Here is an 18434-nt window from a genome sequence, read left to right as displayed (position 1 = left end):
ATCTCCTTTTACACAGTAAGGAGTCAGACTCCCCTCCCCCCTTCACACCCTAATGAGACACTGAATCCCCTCACCCCCCATAGACACCTTTCCTCACACACACACACACACACCCCCTAACGAGACACTGAATCCTGTCACCCCCTCATACACAACCTAATGAGACTGAATCCTCTCCCCCCCCTACACAACCTAATGAGACACTGAATCCTCTCCCATACATACAATCTAATGAGACACAGAATATCCTCAACCCCCATAGACAAGTTAATGACACTGAATCCCCTCACCCTCCCTCTCTCACACACACACCCTACGAGACACTGAATCCCCTCACCTCCTCAAACACAATCTAATGAGACACTGAATCCCCTCAACGCTCATACACAACCTGAGGCACTGAATCCTTCACCCTTCCTCTCACACACACCCCCCCCCTAACGAGACACTGAATCCCCTCACTCCCATACATACAATCTAATGAGTCACTGAATCCCCTCAACGCTCATACACAACCTGAGACACTGAATCCCTCACCCTTCCTCACACACACACACCCCCTATCGAGACACTGAATCCCCTCAATCACCTTACAATCTAAAGAGATACTGAAACCTACACACACTCCCACACACCCTAACGGATCACTGAATCCCCTCACCCCCCCATACATACAATCTAAAGAGACTCTGAATCCTACTCACATACACCCTCCTAATGGTTCACTAAATCCACCCCCCCCCCAACACACACACACCATAATGCAGGGGTGGGCAATTCCGGTCATCGAGGGCCGCAAACTGGTCGGTTTTTCAGGATATCCCTAATGAATATCCATGAAAAAGATTTACATATGACTGAGGCAGAGTGCATGCAAATCTCTCTCGTGCATATTCATTAGGGATATCCTGAAAACCCGACCGGTTTGCGGCCCTCGAGGACTGGAATTGCCCATCCCTGCCCTAATGGGACACTGAATCCCTCATACTCACACAGACACCCACTAACTGGAAACAGAATCCCTTCACACTCCATACACATAGTCTAATGAGACACTGAATCTCCTCACAGACACCCTAAAGGAACACTGAATCCCCCGGACACACACCCAAACGGTAAACTGAATCCCCTTACACACACACCCCCCCCCACATACACACACCCTACCGGGACACAATCTCCTGCACTCACACATACCCTAATGAGACTGAATTCCCTCATCCCCCGACATACACGCTTTAATGGGACACTGAATTTGAACCCTCCCGCCCCCCCACACCCTAACGACACTAAATCCCCTCATTCCCCTCCCCCACACATCCTACTGGGACACTGAATCTCCTCCCCCCCCCCCCCCACACACACTCCCCTTAATGGGACCCTCACCACCCCATACAGGTATCCTAATGAGACTAATCCCCCCTCACACACAAACACCCTAACAGGACACTGAATCCCTTCAACCCTATACACATCCTAATGAGACACTGAAGAGCAAGTTTGCTTACCGTAAACGGTGTTTCCCGTAGATAGCAGATGAATTAGCCATGCTGTCTGGGGTACGTTCTCCGTGTCACTAGGTGGCAGAGCTCTCCAAGTATGGTTAAGTCTTTCAGCCAGGCACTCAATCCTGTATATCGCTCGCTCTGCCTGAGGTACCTCAGTCTGTATCAAAGCAAGTGTTATGCCATGTCAGAACTGTCCGGGGAGGCGGGCGGGTTAGCATGGCTAATTCATCTGCTATCTACAGAAAATACCATTTACAGTAAGCAAACTTGCTCTTTTCACATAGATAAGTAGCTGAATTAGCCATGCTGTCTGGGAGTCCCCAGCTGACGTATTGAGTAGGTGATGTTATTGGTCTTTATTGTGCTCAATACGGGATGTATTGGCGGACAGTTTCTATGAAGGCTGTTTATGTGAGGTACATGTGCTCTTCTGTAGGTCCCAATAGCGCATCATCCGCAACTTGCTTATCTAAGCAGTAATGGGATGTGAAAGTATGTAAAGATGACGACATCACTTCTTTACAGAAGTGTATGATAGGTGTTTTATGAAAGTGGGCCACTGAGGTCTCCACGGCTGTTACTTGATGCACTTTGAAATTGCCGATATCGACTGCAATAGTTTATGGTAACATATTTGTATACCGTTGGACATCCAGGTGGAAATTTTCTCTGTGTCACTGGACGTCCTTTGGCATTAGGAGTGAAAGAAAGAAACAGTTGCGAAGGACAGTGTGGTGAATGGGTGTGCTGTATACAATAGGGAAGCGCACACTTACCATCCAATGTAAGTAAGTTCTACTCATTGTCATTTTCATGAGGTGTTGGAGGAAAAACGTGTAAGGTGATAGTCTGGTTTAGATGGAAACTAGATATTACCTTTGGTAGAAAACTTAGGTCACCTTGTGATGATGGAATTGCAGATAAGGAGAGTAGTGAACTAAGGGTTGAAAGTCACTAACTCGTCCAGCTGATGTGAAGGCCGCCAGGAAAAGTACTTACCATGAGAGGTATCGAAGGTTACAAGTCTTTGATGGTTCAAAGGGTGGAAGCACCTGTTTGAGGATTATGTAAATATTCCACATCATTGGCGGTTACTTTATTGGTGGACGTAGATGTAGTTCACCTTCCATTAACTCGGAAACAAGCGAATAATATGAAATAGATTCTCTGTTTAGAGAAGTATGGTAAGCTGTTATAGCACTTAAGTGAACTCGCAGTGAGGATGTGGCTAGACTTTCACTGTAAAGGAGATAGAGGTAAGAAAGAAGGTACCTTTGGTGGACAAGGCAGAGGGTCCATGTCCGTTGTGGAGCAGCAGGGAGTGTAGCAAGACCACTTTCTCTGATAGTTAAGTCTGGTCGAAGGCAAGCAGGACTGCAGCTAGGAGCCATGGTAGCTTTGGTGGCCCATTTTTGAGCGGTCTCCGTGGACGAGATCTACAAGGCTGACATGGAGTTCTCCCCCCACACCTTTGCCTCGCACTTCTGTCTGGACAGGTACGGCCAATGTGATACTTTCGGCCAGTCTGTCCTCCGGAATCTTTCAGCTGTAAAACCCAACACTTCCTACCTCAGGCCTATTGTTCGGGTTCAGGCTGATTCCGTGTGTTACCAATAGCACCTTGGTTGTTGTGCCCATTGGCACCTGGTTATTGGTCCCCTTGTTTCAGGAATAGCCTGTAGCTAGGTATTCACCCACTTGTGAGAACTACCATCTTGCTTGTTCTAGGAGAAAGCAGAGTTGCTTATCTAACAGGTGTTCTCCCAGGACAGCAGGATGTTAGTCTTCAGGAACCCGCCTGCCACCCAGTGAAGTTGGGTTTTCTCCTGGTTTGTTATTTTATTTTTTCGTAATTCTATTACGAGACTGAAGAGGGACCCCGCCTGCATAATGGCATGCTGGGTATGCTCAGTGGGCCAGCCAGATTTCCCAGGGCAGGCTGCATCTGATAGTCCTCACAAGTGGGTGATGTCCACATCCTGCTGTCCTAGGAGAACACCTGTTACAGGTAAGCAACTCTGCTTTCCATATTATTCCAAGTGTGACATTGCATACTCTTTAAAGAGGCTCATCCTCGCTTTACAAGAACCACCGGATTCTCATATACTTATATTGAATTTTTAATTTTCTGCTCACTGCTTCAGCAGTTCCCCCTCCCCCCAAGGTCAGGAAAGTGATCTATAAGTATTTAATAAATAAATACAGATTTCTTCAACCTTTGAGAAAACCTTGACCATTTGGTTCAGTCCTGGGTAGTATAGCCAAAGATGTGATCTTGAACTTACTAGCCAATAAGTGGCAACAAGATCTTAAGTCAATGCAAGGAAACCTCTTGCTGTGATAGATCAGATCTCATTCTGTTTCCAAGGTCAAGATGCAAATCAAAATCATCCATAGATGTATCATTGATTAGGAAAGACGTTGTAAAACATGTCACCTAAATGCTTGATGTGCGATAAAATATTGACTTCCCTGCTCCATCATCCACTTCTGGGACCATATACAAGTATATGCTAGATCATCAATACCAGCCAAGGAGTTTTGATGTAGGAAGATCTTCAGCATGAGAAAATAGATGGATATTTTGCAAGGAAATATTTTTAATTAGTTTGATACGTGCCTCAACACAGAGTATGTCTGCAGTGCTGCTGTCCTGCTGTGCTGGAAATGGGTAAACTTTCTGCTTAAGAAGGTAATGTGGAATGAGATCATAGACCAACTATCAAAAAAGGCCAAACAATTTTAGATGGATTTAGAGCCACATCATGCATCAAATGATCAGAGGGAGGGTAATTTCTAAATGCAGACTTTGCCCCACATTTTGAAAATGAACTTTTGTGCATAAATTTGCTTTGAATATTAGTGGAAAAGTGCCCTGGTAAGCACAGAATCTCACCCACACAAAGTTATAGCTGCTTTCTCAAGGGCATAACTTGTGCAGGTTAGCTTACACATATACAGCAGTATGTATGAAAATATCAACTCTTTCATCTGCAATGCTTCTCCAGTACACACACTGAGCCCTGGGTTATTGTATAATAAAACTGTTTTTTATGCTTGTAAATGCTTTGAAAATTCAGTCCTAACAGCAGTCTTCAAAGGCATTTCTAAAGGTAAAACAGTGCGTTACCTTCACAAATGGGGTCTTTAAAACTTGCCTTTTCTCTGTGCAGGTAACAGTGTGCTTGTTCTGCCACTACACACATCCTTTTACCCATAGATAGGGAAGGTGTTCCTGGGGATAGAATTGGGACCGGGTTAACACTTTAACGTGTACGTTTCAATTTTAAAAATTTCACAGGAAAAAGTATCTGCACAAATAGCAGTGCAGGTCTGAGTGTGGACTTTTTCCAACTCAGTTTTCAAAGGAATTTTTCTCTCTTTGAAAATTGGCATAATGTATGCGGGTAAAAATCACCCTCAGATCTTATACTTCTGTGCATACTTTGAAAGATGCCTTTTAAGTAATCTGTTCCCTATGTGATCAACAGGTGAAGGAAAAGTAGGGAGAGATAGCCCTATGAGGAGCATCATCAAAGACTAGAAATATCAGGTACATGCTCTGTCACTTTCTTTGTACATAAGGGGGACATGTTATTAAGCAGAGAGGAGGTTCGGCCTTCATTATCGGCCCACCACGGGAAATTTCGGTTTCCCGCAGGTCAGGCCTTTTTTTTTTCTTTTTCGCTGCCCCGAGAAATGAAATTTTGGGAAACTTTCCTTCATTTTTTGGGGTGGCCGAAACAGGACAAATTAGACAATTTGGTTGAAATTGTCTAATTCGTCCTAGACGAATGCACAACCCTATTATTAAGTATTGGCACTGTGGATATAGATGGAAGAAAAGGTATGCAGACTGCCTTGGCAACGTGCAAAAATGTTCATTTCTCTCTTTAATGTCAAAAAGAATTAAGAAAAAAATGTTTTGCCAATTGAAGCACAGCTGGTGAGATCCCCTAGATAAGAAATTGCCAGATATCACCAGTTAGCAGGTTTGACTGTAACAAGACCAAATAAGACAAAACACTCAGGCACAACCCAATAGATATGTACATTAAATAGCATGATTTAATTTACTAGCAGCTTAATAATCTTTTCTGTAAGTTTGAAAAAAAAATTACTAACAGTAAGGATAGTTAGAACCTTCCAGAAAGATGCTATCCAGAAGGCATTGTCCATGTCGCAAGCCCCATCTCTCTGTCCAGGGACTGCCAAATTCTTTAGGCTCTCAGCAGGTGGGCAGTTGGTGTCTTGGCTCTGTCATTTTGCATGGTCATCCAACAAGTATACTATGAGCTCATAGGTAGATAACACAATAGCAGTGTTTGGTATCTGTCTAAAAAGCTGGGCTAAGAGTCCTCTATAGAAGGCAGAATATCCTTCCTCACAGGCTACCAGCCGTGCTGTCTGACAGAATGTCTTGTACTTGGTGCCTTCTTCACGTAGTCTGGTTCGGATCACTTCTGCAAGAAACAGAACAGCTCAGTCTCTAAGTCTAGTAGAGGGTTACCTCTCAGAAGCTGCACAGACCTCAAGGGCCTGTGATGAGGCAGCACACACGGACCGAGCAAGCTTACAACATCCTCACTATCACATCACTGACGTGAAAGCTTAGAGGAGATTTTAGGTTGAAGATTATTAGTGTAAAGCATGAATCATAAAAATGACTTATTTTGGAAACCAGACATTCTAAAAAATAATTTCATGTTTTATATCAGTGTGAAAGTACAAAGCAAAAAATTCATACATGCAGTAATATTAGAAGTTCCCACAATCAGTGTCATAAATCAATCTGTATACTGTCATTACTGTACATATGCTATTTTGTCCTTAAATTCTGTTTGCAATTATACTATATGAAGATTCAGACACCAAAAAATTTAACTGGATTCTACAGCTTCCATATTTCTTAATACAGAGGGTGATTTCGTAGGTGCATGGAAATGCTAATGGAATTAAAGTAAGCATGAGCTAGGCACAGATGATTACTGGGAAAAAAGCGGGCAAAGCTGGGGAGAGGTAGGGTCTGCAATGGAAAGGGACATGAGCCATTACCTGTTATTGCTATATTCTGAGCTTGGGACATTTGAGCTTTATAATTACTTCTTGTAGTTCATTCTCAGCACAATAATGTAGGTTTTAGCTGGAGAGATGAGCACGGAATGGATGATAGGGGATTCCTGTCAATGTGTAGTCAATTATCAAGATGATAGATTTGTTAGGTATTCTTGTGATAGTCATAAGCTCCTCATCAGTTAGCTGAGGAAGGTGTGCCTTAATATTAATAGTCTTTGTTCACTGCCCTGATGATTTTCAGCAATATTTTTGTGGTTTGCGTTTTTTATACCTCTTCTGGATAATGGTGTACTGGATCTCTTATTTTGGGGACTAACTGCAGAATGATTTATTTTCTGTTTTCCTTATGAAGTATTATTTATAAATGTTTAGTTAATCTCTAATTCCTATGCAGGATGTAGATCTTGGAATAATGTAAAAATCAAATTAAAAAAATCAGCACGTACCATGTGGGTAAGCAATGCAGGAGGCGCAACCTTTGGAGAATGCAGCTGCAAACATCAACCCCAAAAAATTTGTGGAGCCTTTTTCACTGCAGGGTGAGGGTGAGGAAGGTAACTGGCTATCTTTCAGGTGCTTTTTCAAACCTTCGTAAATTACAAAGCAGATAATAGTCTCTGAAATGCCAGCATAGGAAGCAGTTAAGCCCCTATAAAATCCACGCATCCCTTCTGTTTGATACACATATCGAGCGCATTGGAAAGCATTCTTCTGCTTGGAACCCTTCACTCTGCAAAGCAAGAGATGTAATTATTGCTGAGAGTTGCAGAATCCAGTGTAAAGTGCTGCAGTAAGGAGGAAAGACAGAAAGCCAGACACCCTGCTTACTTTGTAAAAGCCTTCTTTTGCAGGATGATAATGTGTGCGCGCACACACACTCTATGAACTGCACACTTCAGCCTCTGTTCTGACTTGACTGAGCCTGAGGGACTTTATCTGCCACTGTGTTCTACTGCAGGCAAGAGAATATTCTTTGCCAAATAACAACAACCGAAAGAAGAAAGAATGGGCAGAGCTCTGTATATAACAGAAGGAAGGGAAAGCCAGGCTTCTTCATGGTTTTCTAGTGCTTTTCAACTTTGACCCTATTGAAAAGGACCTCACACCTTTAGTGGCTCAAGGTCATTTTCAATAGGATAAGTATTAAGCCCATGCTTCACCTTCCCCTCATGTTTCACAGAAGTTATGCATCCCAATGAACTGAATTGATCCCTAAGTGCTTTTTTTTTTTTTTTTTTTTTAACTTAAATTGAAAATCCCAAGAGCAGCCACATACTGGCAACCAAGAGGTTTCCTATTTCTACAATGACAACACTGCAATAGGTAGAAGATCTGCAGAGAGAAGTAGCAAAATCATGGTAAAAATGTATTTGTAGCGGGCTTTGTTTTCAAGGACGGACTGTGGTCTATGCCAAAAATTTAGTGAAAACAATCAAAGTAGCTGGGCAGAGATGATGTTCTTGATTAGCAAATATTTAAGTATAGCTTTCAAGACTACCAAGGTCCTGCCTTAAGACGAAATCTGACGAAGCAAGGATGGAGGGCAATTTGCAAAAGCCATTTCTGTGTCCAGCCTGTGTGACTTTTTCTTAGGCATTTTTCAACAAGGAAATTTTCACTTGAAAACTAAGGTATGTCAGCAGGAAAAGAGTATCCACATACCTTGCCCATCTGCTGGCAGTCCGAAAACTACCTTCTTAGTGTAGTTCAAGAGTAGTTGACTCCAGTTCTGGAGTGCCACAGACAGAGCGGGTTTTCAGGATATGCATGAAATATGTTTGCAAACATACCTCAGGCACATTAATTGTGGATATCCTGAAAACCATAACTGTCTGTGGTACTCCAGGACCTGAGTTGCCTACCCCTGATGTAGTATCTCTCAGAGCAGCATTTTTCAACTTTTTGTATGCCAGAAATGGGGTATACATCCCTCACTTAGTCCCCTGCAGTTGGTTTGTTTCATTTTAAGAATGTAAGGTTAATACTTCAACCTCTTAACCTTTCAGAGCCAGTTTCCCGTGTCCTAGTAGCTTCATGGAAGCCTTCCACAAGGCGGTCTTATTGTTACAAATGGAACAGGTTTGCGGTATGGTGTACTTCCATGTCCATTGATCCCTTCACTTGTTCCACACTGAAGTTTTTGGACTATCTCTGGCACCTGTCAGAGTCAGGTCTCCAAACTTCTTCCATCAGAATACATGTCAGTGCGGTAGCCGCCTTCCATAAAGGTGTCGGGGATGTACCTATTTCAGTACAACCCCTTGTAACATGCTTTTTGAAGGGCTTGCTCCACCTTAAACCTCCACTGCGCCCGCCGGCCCCTTCCTGGGACCTCAACTTGGTTTTGGTACGGCTCATGAAACTCGTTTGAGCCTCTCCAATCCTGCGATCTCCACCATCTCACCTGGAAGGTGATTTTTCTTTTGGCGATCACATCTGCTCGCAGAGTTAGTGAGTTACAACAGGCCTTAGTTACCTACCCGCCTTACACTAAACTTCTGCATTATAGGGTAGTATTCCGCACTCACCCTAAGATTTTGCCTAAGGTAGTATCGGAGTTTCATATCAATCTATTATACTACCCACCTTGTTTCCCAGGCCCCACTCAAACCCAGGAGAACGGGCTCTGCATACCCTTGACTGTAAACATGCTCTGGCATTTTATCTAGACTGTACAGTTGCCCACAGGAAATGCACTCAATTGTTTGTTTCCTTTGATCCCATCAAATTGGGCAAACCTGTGGGTAAGCAGACTCTCGCCTCCTGGTTGGCGGACTGTATTTCCTTTTGTTACCAACAGGTAGGCCTTCCACTTCAAGACCGTGTTAAAGCACACTCTCTCAATTACTCTTTAGGATAGTAGAAAGACTAGGGGGCACTCCATTAAGTTAGCATGGGGCACATTTAAAACTAATCGGAGAATGTTCTTTTTTACTCAATGCACAATTGGACTCTGGAATTTGTTGCCAGAGGATGTGGTTAGTGCAGTTAGTATAGCTGTGTTTAAAAAAGGATTGGATAAATTCTTGGAGGAGAAGTCCATTACCTGCTATTAAGTTCACTTAGAGAATAGCCACTGCCATTAGCAATGGTAACATGGAATAGACTTAGTTTTTGGGTACTTGCCAGGTTCTTATGGCCTGGATTGGCCACTGTTGGAAACAGGATGCTGGGCTTGATGGACACTTGGTCTGACCCAGTATGGCATTTTCTTATGTTCATATACTATAAAACAGATTAGTCATGGACAATCTAATAGCCATGTTCTATATAAACAAGCAAGGAGAGTCCGGTTCATGAATCCTCTGCAGAGAGGTGGTTCGCATCTGGGACTGGTGGAAAGATACTATCTTACCAGGCATAGCAAACACAGAAGCCAACAGACCAACACAATGGTCCCTCAATTAACAAGTAACCGATTACATCTTTCAGCTGGGGCTAACCATGGATAGACCTCTTTGAAATGGAGCAGAATAGAAAACTAAAGAGATTTTGTTCCTTTCATCCCAGACCCAACAGAGGGACTCAGGATGCTTTTCTTCTCTCGTGGTCAAGGGATCTGGTTTATACCTTTCCCCCAATTCCTCTACTTGCCCGGATAATGCAAAAAATGCATCTGAGATAAAGCAAGAATGATTCTAATAGCTCCAGTATGGCTGAGACAATCAGGTATGTGTATCTTGTACAGTTTTCAGCACGAACTTCAAGAACGTTAAGCAATGACCCGGATCTCTTGACCCAAGAGGAGGGGTCACATCTCAACCCACTACACACATTTCTGCACCTTACAGCATGGATGTTGCACATTTAGTTCTAGCTCAATTCAACTTGCTGGAATTAATTCAGGATATTCTTATCTCCACAAGAAAGCCATCTACTCAACCCAACTATTTGTTTAAATGGTGGCATTATTCACCATGTGTATTTCTAACTCTATGGACCCATACAAGTGTGAACCTTAGCAGTTACTAGCGTATTTGCACCATCTGTCCCAGTCAGTACTGGCTACTTCATCAGTCTGAGTACACTTAGGTGCTATTGCAGCTTATCACAGTTGGAGCGAAGGAACAGCAATTTCAATACATCCCCTCATCTCCCGTTTTATAAAGAGCCTTCTTCAGCTTTGCCCTCCTATACAGAAACATCCAGTGCCATGGAACATTAATGTTGTTTTTACAGCACTTATGGAAGCCCCATTTGAGCCCTTGGAATCTGCATCCCTGAAATCCTTAACATGGAAGGTTCTGTTTTTGGTGGCAGTAACTTCAGCCAGGAGAGTAAGTAAACTTCAGGCCTTGGTTCATTTTCCTCCGTATTTACAAATTTTTCCATGATAAAGTAGTACTTCGGACGCATCCAAATTTCTACTGAAAATAGTGTCTGCCTTTCAGCTCAACCAATCCTTTACGCTTCCTACCTTTTTCCCTAAAGCATACAAGAAATAAAGAGAAAAAGCACTGCATACCTTGGACTGCAAGAGCCCTGTCTTATTACAAATGTAGGTTTCAAGGCCATAGATGTGCATCACAGCATTTCGTTTCTTATAATCCAAATTCCTTAGGAATGGCAGTGGCAAAGAGGACCTTGTCAGACTATATTACTTACTGTATACAACTCTGCTATAATTCTAATTCACTGCAGTTATATTCAATATAGGCACACCAAGTGTGCACAAATGCTTCTTTTATAGCACACCTTCACAAAATACCTATCGAAGAAATTTGCAAGGCAGCAACATGGTCATCAGGTCGTACTTTCATGTCCCACTACTGCCTCAACCAGCTATCAGCCTCTGACAGTTCAGAAGGTCGAACAGTCTTGAGTCACGTGGCAGACAAGTAAGTAGAAGTCCCGGTTGCAAGAAAACAAAGGATAATAAAATAATGTTTGCAAGGCTCCGCAGCAACCCTCAGCTTGGGAGTTCCCAGACAGCATGGCTAATTCAGCCTGCTTATTAACAGAAAAAAGTAAATTTGCCTACCATAAAAACAAAGTTTGCTTACCGTAAACGTTGTTTCCGTAGATAGCAGGATGAATTAGCCATGCTGTCCTGGGATCTGTCAATCAGGTCCGGGAGGCGGAGCTTGATAAAGCAGAGGATAGATCTTTGTTCCCTCTGCGGCTGCGCGTGGGTTCCCGCGCAGGAAGTACAGATTCTCCTCAGTCTGTGATTAAGCAGTGGTAGATCGCAAAACAGTTGATTGCCAGGGAGGAGGGTGGGTCAGCATGGCTAATTCATCCTGCTATCTACGGAAACAACGTTTACGGTAAGCAAACTTGTTTTTTCCCGTCGATAGCAGGGATGAATTAGCCATGCTGTCCTGGGAGTTCCAAGCTCCCGATCACGTTCCGTGTATCTTTTTTTTTTTTTTTTGAACGTGAAATGGTTGTGGCAATTACTTTGTCTGAGCTGTTGCGGATTGTAGGATTATCTGACCTAACATCGTATCCGCCGTAGTTTGTTGATCCAAGCAGTAATGTGCTGTGAAAGTGTGAAGCGATGTCCAAGTCGCCGCCTTGCATATATCTATGGGCTGAATATTCCTGAGGTGAGCCCACGTGGTGGATAGGGCTCGCACCTGGTGAGCCGTAGGTTTTGGAAGTAATGGTAAGTTCTGTTTGTTATAGCAGAACTGGATGCATTGGATTATCCAGCTCGATATGGTCCGCTTTGTGACTGGAAGTCCAGGCCCTTTAGGGTCAAAGGACAAAAATAGTTGAGATGGTCGTGATGCAGAAGCCGTTCTATTTCTGTAATAAGCTAATGCTCTCTTACAATCTAGGGTATGTAGTAATGACTCGCGTTCATTGGCATGCGGTTTTGGAAAGAAGGTTGGTAAGTCAATAGTTTGATTAATATGAAATTGTGACACGACCTTTGGCAGGAAGGAGGGATGCGTCCTTAGTACTACCTTCTGATGGAAAAACTGTAGGTATGGTTCATAATGAACCAATGCCTGTAGTTCGCTTACACGCCTCGTTGAAGTGACCGCGACCAGAAATACTACTTTCCAGGTGAGGTATTTTAAGTGTGCGGATTCCATAGGTTCGAATGGAGAACGCATAAGTTGTTCTAATACGATGTTGATGTTCCATGGAACTGCTGGTTTCTTGGAAGGTGGTCTAATGTGGAGCATGCCCTTGAGAAATCGAGCAAGAAGAGGATGAGCCGCTATTGTTACATTATTAACTGGCCTATGGTAGGCTGCAATAGCGCTCAGATGGACTCGAATGGATGCTGTTGCTAAGCCCGCTTCGTAAAGGGTGTGCAGATAATCCAGTAATTGTTGTGGTGTGCAATCCACGGGAGAAATCTGATGCAAAAGACACCATGAGGTATATCTCTTCCACTTGTAACTATAGTTCAATCTAGTGGAGGGTTTTCTGGATTCGAGAAGTATGAGCTGTGCCCTCTGAGAAACCTCTTGTTGTGTTAGCAACCACCTGTCAGCCTCCAGGCTGTCAAATGGAGGGAGGAGTGTAGCGGATGGAGCAGGGTTCCTTGTTCCTGAAGTAGAAGGTCTGGCCGATTCGGAAGTCGGATCGGATCCTCCACTGAAAGGCGAAGGAGGTAACTGTACCAAGGTTGGCGTGGCCAAGCTGGGGCAATGAGTATCATTTGTGCTCTGTCTGCTATGCACTTTTGTATGGTCCTGGTAATCAGGGGAATCGGTGGAAAGGCATATAGAAGGCCTGAAGACCAGGTGATCAGAAAAGCATCCTGCGCTATCCTGAGCCTGCTGGGATGGATGGAACAAAACTTGGGAAGCTGCGTGTTGTGTTCCGTAGCAAACAGGTCTATTGTCGGAGTTCCCCACTTGTTGAATATGTGGAGTGTTACTTCTCCGTTGAGGGACCATTCGTGGGGATGAAATATACGACTTAATTTGTCCGCTCTTGTGTTTGCAATTCCTGGCAGATAAGTAGCCTGCAGATGGATGCTCTGTTTTTGAGCTAGGTGAAAAATCTGCAGTGTTTCTCTGCACAGGATCCAGGAGCCTGAGCTCCCCTGTTTGTTTATGTAGAACATTGCTACTTGATTGTCCGTATATACCATGAGTCTGCGGCCACGCAAGAATGTCTGGAATGCCTGCAACGCCAGGCGAATGGCTCGCAGTTCCAGTAAGTTGATCTGCAGGGATTGTTCTGCTAACGTCCATAATCCCTGCGTCTCGTATACCTCTAGATGTGCTCCCCAGCCTTTTCGGGAAGCGTCTGTCGTGAGGACTGTGTTGTGTATGGGCTGTCGAAAGAGAGCTCCCTTCACTAGGGTGGAAGGAAGGAGCCACCAAGCTATGTCCCTGAGCATTTCCCTTGTTAAGAGGATTGATTGAGTGAGAGGCTGCGAATGCTGTTTCCACTGTCGTTTGAGTCCCCACTGTAATCTTCTCATGTGTAATTTGGTATTCGGAACAAGGAAATTGGCTGCTGCCATGTGGCCGAGGACTACTAGCACCTGACGTGCCAATGCTCTTTGCTTTGTGCGTAACTTCAGTAAGAGCTGTCGTAACTGAAGTTGTCTGTCCTGTGGCAGATATGCTCTGGTTCGCGTAGTGTCCAGATATGCTCCTATAAATTGGAGTTGTTGCTTCGGTTGTAAGTGAGATTTTTGGTAGTTGACTATCAACCCCAATTGTTGCAAGCATTGTAGGATGCGATGTAGGTGAGAGTTGAGCAGTTCTCTGGTCGGAGCTACTACTAGCCAATCGTCCAAATAAAGGAAGATTGTCATTCCCTGTAGTCTGAGGTGAGCCACCACCACTACCACGCACTTGGTGAACACTCTGGGTGCAGCTGATAACCCAAAGGGGAGTACTCTGTACTGGTAATGATTGTGCTTGTAACGAAAGCATAGGTAACGCCAGGAAGAGGGGTGCATCGTAATGTGGGTGTATGCATCCTTCAGGTCGATTGAACACATCCAGTCGTTGGTCTGCAAGAGTGGAAGGATTGACTTCAGGGATACCATCTTGAATTTTTCCTTTATCAGAAATTTGTTGAGTTCCCGCAGATCTAGGATCGGACGTAAGCCGCCTGATTTCTTTGGGATGAGGAAGTATGGGGAATAGAAACCTTGGTTGTGAAAGTTCTTGGGAAGAAGTGCTATGGCCTTTGCTTGACAAAGAAGGAATATTTCTTGTTGAAGCTGTGGGTGCGTCCGCAGCTGGTCTGGAGAGGTGAATTGTGGAAGGTGAGGCTTTGACTGAAAATGTAGATGATACCCCTGACGTACAATGTCGAGAACCCATTGGTCCGATGTTATATGTTCCCACACCTGTAGACGAGCTTGGATTCGTCCCGGCGGTGGTGATGGATGTGGTGGTGGCATTAGATTCAAAAAGATTGAACCGGCTTAGCTGCCGCCGGTTGTGGTTGGGTTTGTTGGCGAGGCGCACGTTGTTTGCCCCTTCGTGGAATTTGAGCCGTGTGCTGGTTAGTTTGTGGTCTTTGGTATGTAGAATACGGTTGAGCACGGTATCCTTGATAAGAGCGATATGGACGACGTCCATATGACGATCTGCGAGGGTATGGGTAGCCCCGTCTGGAAGATTGGTAAGGTTGGTGTGATTGTAGCGACTGTACCGCTAATGCTTCTTCCTTTAGTTTTCCCACCGTCTCTTGCAGTTTGGTGCCGAAAAGGTGTTCTCCAGTGCATGGAAGGTTAGCGAGTTTTTCATGCACATCCTCTCTAATAGAGCTGGAACGTAGCCACGCGGTCCTCCGGGCCGCTATGGCTGTGGCCGACGCTCTTGATGAAGTCTCCATTCCCTCGTACATGGAACGTAGGAGATGCCTTGAGCATTCCTCCATATCATGAAGTGTTTGTGGTAATTTCTCCGCTGTTGTGGAGAGGAATCCTTTAGTGGCCTGTATGCACTCGTACATGTATTGAATCATGTAAAATTGGTGGTGGATGATACGAGTAGTGAGCATTGAATTTTGATAGATTTTTCTACCAATTTCGTCTAGGTACTTAAGGTCCTTAGTGGGGGGATATGTGGCATGAAGCTTTTGTTTTCGAAATCGCTGCATTGCCGACTCCACCACTACTGACTCGTGAGGTAGTTGAGGGAGCGTGTACGGAGCTTCCTTCTTTATACGGAACTTAATATCTGATTTCCTAGATACTGCCTGCAGAGAGAAGGGAGTTTCCCATGATTTTAGCATGAGTTTATGCAGGAGATCATGCGGCGGTGGGTTCCCCCGGTACATCAAAAATTTTTAGCAGTCCTAGGGTCTCTGCTCTAGGGTCAGGCTCCTTTAGAAATTGTAAATGGAGAATGTTCGCCATCTTTTCTAAAAAGCGAGGATATGACAAGTCCTCCGGAGATGAGTATGGTTCCGGTTGAGTGTCTGGAACATCCGAGGGATACCCTGTGGATGAAGTGGGGGACTCAGCCGGTGATTGGAAGTGTTCTGATGAGGTCCAATGATGTGGAGAGGGTTGTGGAGTGTCCCGATCAGGCGAGGTTGGTGTATCATCCCTGTCAGGCGATGGGGGTGTGTCTTCCGATCCCGGTTTTGTGTTCCTGGGATCCTTCCCCAACTTGAATGATGACTCCAATGTGCTATAAAATCCCGCCAAGGATTGGGATAGTTGCCAGAACGCATCCTTGGTGGCTTTTGTCATTTCTGGTCTATGTTGGCTAGTACTAGGTCCAGTCGCACTTTTTGGTGTGCTGGAGGTCTTGGATGGAGAGGATGCCTGGGAGGAAGTCACGTAAATAGGGGAATGTGATCTCCGTGACCTGGATCGTTTGGATGATCTGGAGGTGGAAGGGCTGACAGCCCTGTCTCGTCCGCGTCGATGGTGAGCTTCCCCTACCTGCGTAGAATGTTTTGTTTTTGAGATAGTTGAGTCATGGGAAGACTGTCTCTTGTAGTCCCTAGATTCTCTGGAAGGAGATTTCCTACTACGTTTGTGGGAATGCTCCCTATGATGTTTTGAGAGGGAGTACAATTCTGGACGGTTTCCCGCATGTTCCGTGACAAACCTTCCCTCTGGGCATGTCAAGTTCTTTCCTGATTCTCTGTCACTTTTGTAGGAAGAGTCAGGTGAGGCAGGGAGTGGTCGCTTCTTTGGACGTGTTTTTGACCCCAACTCGGAGGTTCTCTTCTTATGTACTCCTGTCTTGTGTGAGGCCGACGGAATTTGTACCCTCTTTGAAGTTTCTGGTGAATCAGCCCTGGAGCCTGGCTTCCGCGCCGTTGTCGGCGCCGACGTCTCTTGCACTAGTATGGGTGCCGGTGATTCTTGTACTTTCGACGGCTCCGATATCTCCTGCGCCCGTGTCGGCGCTGGCGTTTTAGTCGGCTCCGAAAGAGACGGCGCGTGGCTGGATTTTTCCCGCGCCGAGGAAGTAGATGTCTTCGGCGCCGTCTGCTTCGGAACTCTATGGTGTTTTGATCCCGGCGCCGTACGGTGTTTGGAGATCGGCGCCGTTGAACTTGGCACCGCCTCGTGACGTATCTTCGGCGCCGCGAGTGTCTGCGCCCCTGGACTCGGCGCCATCTTCTGCGCCGATTCACTCCGTGGAGTTTCCGGCGCCGTCTTATGCACTTTCTTATGCGCCATGTCAGCGCGCTTGTTTGGCGATAGGCCACACTTCGAGTCTCTGCTCGACATACTGGGCGCTCCATGCTTCTCGGGAAAAACAGAGCCCTGTTTCCGTACCTTTTTGTCACTGGGGCGTGAGGTGTCCGACGACGCCGTCCTTGGAGCGGAATACTTTAACTTTTTCACCGGGCCCGGTGAAGAGTGTACCTCAGAGGGGTCTGAGGTACTTAGAAGTTCTTGTAAGCGATACGCTCTTTGTCGCTTGGCTCTGGGAGACATTTTGGAGCAGAATTCGCAGTTCGGGACATCGTGGCTACCGCCGAGGCATCGGTAACACCGGTCATGGCCATCCGTGACAGACATCACCTTACCACAGCGGCAGCGCTTGAAGCCCGATTTTGACATTCTGAGGAGAGTGTTGGCTCCGCGTGCGATCCCGCGCGCGGAAAGAACAGACTGAGGAGAATCTGTACTTCCTGCGCGGGAACCCACGCGCAGCCGCAGAGGGAACAAAGATCTATCCTCTGCTTTATCAAGCTCCGCCTCCCGGACCTGATTGACAGATCCCAGGACAGCATGGCTAATTCATCCCTGCTATCGACGGGAAAACAGTATTTTCTGTAGATAGCAAGATTAATTAGCCATGTGAACCCACCCTTCTCCCTGGACAGCCTTCTACAGTAGAAACTTTCTATACACTTTGATACAAACCAAGGAGACCTCACAGCACACAATTGTGTGGGAACTACAGTGCATGCTCAAAAGAGCAAAAGCTCTGCAAACTTGGAGAGATGGCTCTGCTTAGTGCTGTCAGATGATGTCATCCCAGACAGCATGGCTAATTCATCTTATCTACGGAAAACACTGAGGTCAATATTCAACTGTGGAGCAGCTAGTTAAGTTAGCCAGATATAGCTATCTGGCTAAATTAATGGGGATACTCAGCAGTGCAGCTGCGCCGCTGGATATCCCTGGCTATCAAAGTTAGCCGGATATCTGGCCAACTTTAGGACAGCACTACAGCGTGACCAGATTTAGCCACATAAGTTAAGCGGCTAACTCCAAATATCGGAATTAGCAGCATAACTTATCCGTCTAATTCTGTCCCACCCGGAAATACCTCTCATCTGCCCCTGGAATGGCCCGACATATGCAGCTAAATTCTAGCCACATAAGTCAACGTGGTCGTCAGTTCATACTTTCACGTCCCACTACTGCCTCAATCAACTTTCAGCCTCGGACAGTTCAGTAGGTCGAGCAGTTTTGAGTCAAATGGCAGACAAGTAATGGCT

At 45.2% G+C, this 18434-nt stretch overlaps 1 protein-coding gene and 1 long non-coding RNA gene across 4 annotated transcripts in view; one reads left to right on the top strand and one right to left on the bottom strand.

Annotated features, from left to right (window-relative positions):
• The window catches only part of LOC115077053, an 88458-nt gene that overhangs the window by 5653 nt on the left and 64371 nt on the right, over positions 1-18434 (top strand). For 2 of the 3 annotated variants that reach the window (XR_003852944.1, XR_003852943.1), the window contains exons 2-3: positions 2165-2292; positions 5000-5061. This is a non-coding gene — a long non-coding RNA (uncharacterized LOC115077053). Of the gene's footprint in view, positions 1-2164; positions 2297-4999; positions 5062-18434 lie in introns of all 3 variants that reach the window. The other variant, XR_003852945.1, reaches the window with a different exon arrangement.
• SLC25A33 (solute carrier family 25 member 33) overlaps positions 5551-18434 on the bottom strand; it is a 58849-nt gene continuing 45965 nt past the window's right edge. Inside the window, exons 6-7 of the mRNA XM_029579202.1 lie at positions 7031-7314; positions 5551-5971 (exon numbers count right to left, since the gene is read on the bottom strand). Coding sequence (XP_029435062.1) covers positions 5769-5971; positions 7031-7314 — 487 coding nt within the window. The 3' untranslated portion in view covers positions 5551-5768. The remainder of the gene's footprint in view (positions 5972-7030; positions 7315-18434) is intronic.

This window comes from Rhinatrema bivittatum, chromosome 15 (genome assembly GCF_901001135.1).
Source record: "Rhinatrema bivittatum chromosome 15, aRhiBiv1.1, whole genome shotgun sequence".
NCBI lineage: Eukaryota > Metazoa > Chordata > Amphibia > Gymnophiona > Rhinatrematidae > Rhinatrema > Rhinatrema bivittatum.
Note: the sequence above shows the minus strand (reverse complement) of the source record. Positions and strands in the feature narration are given on the sequence as shown.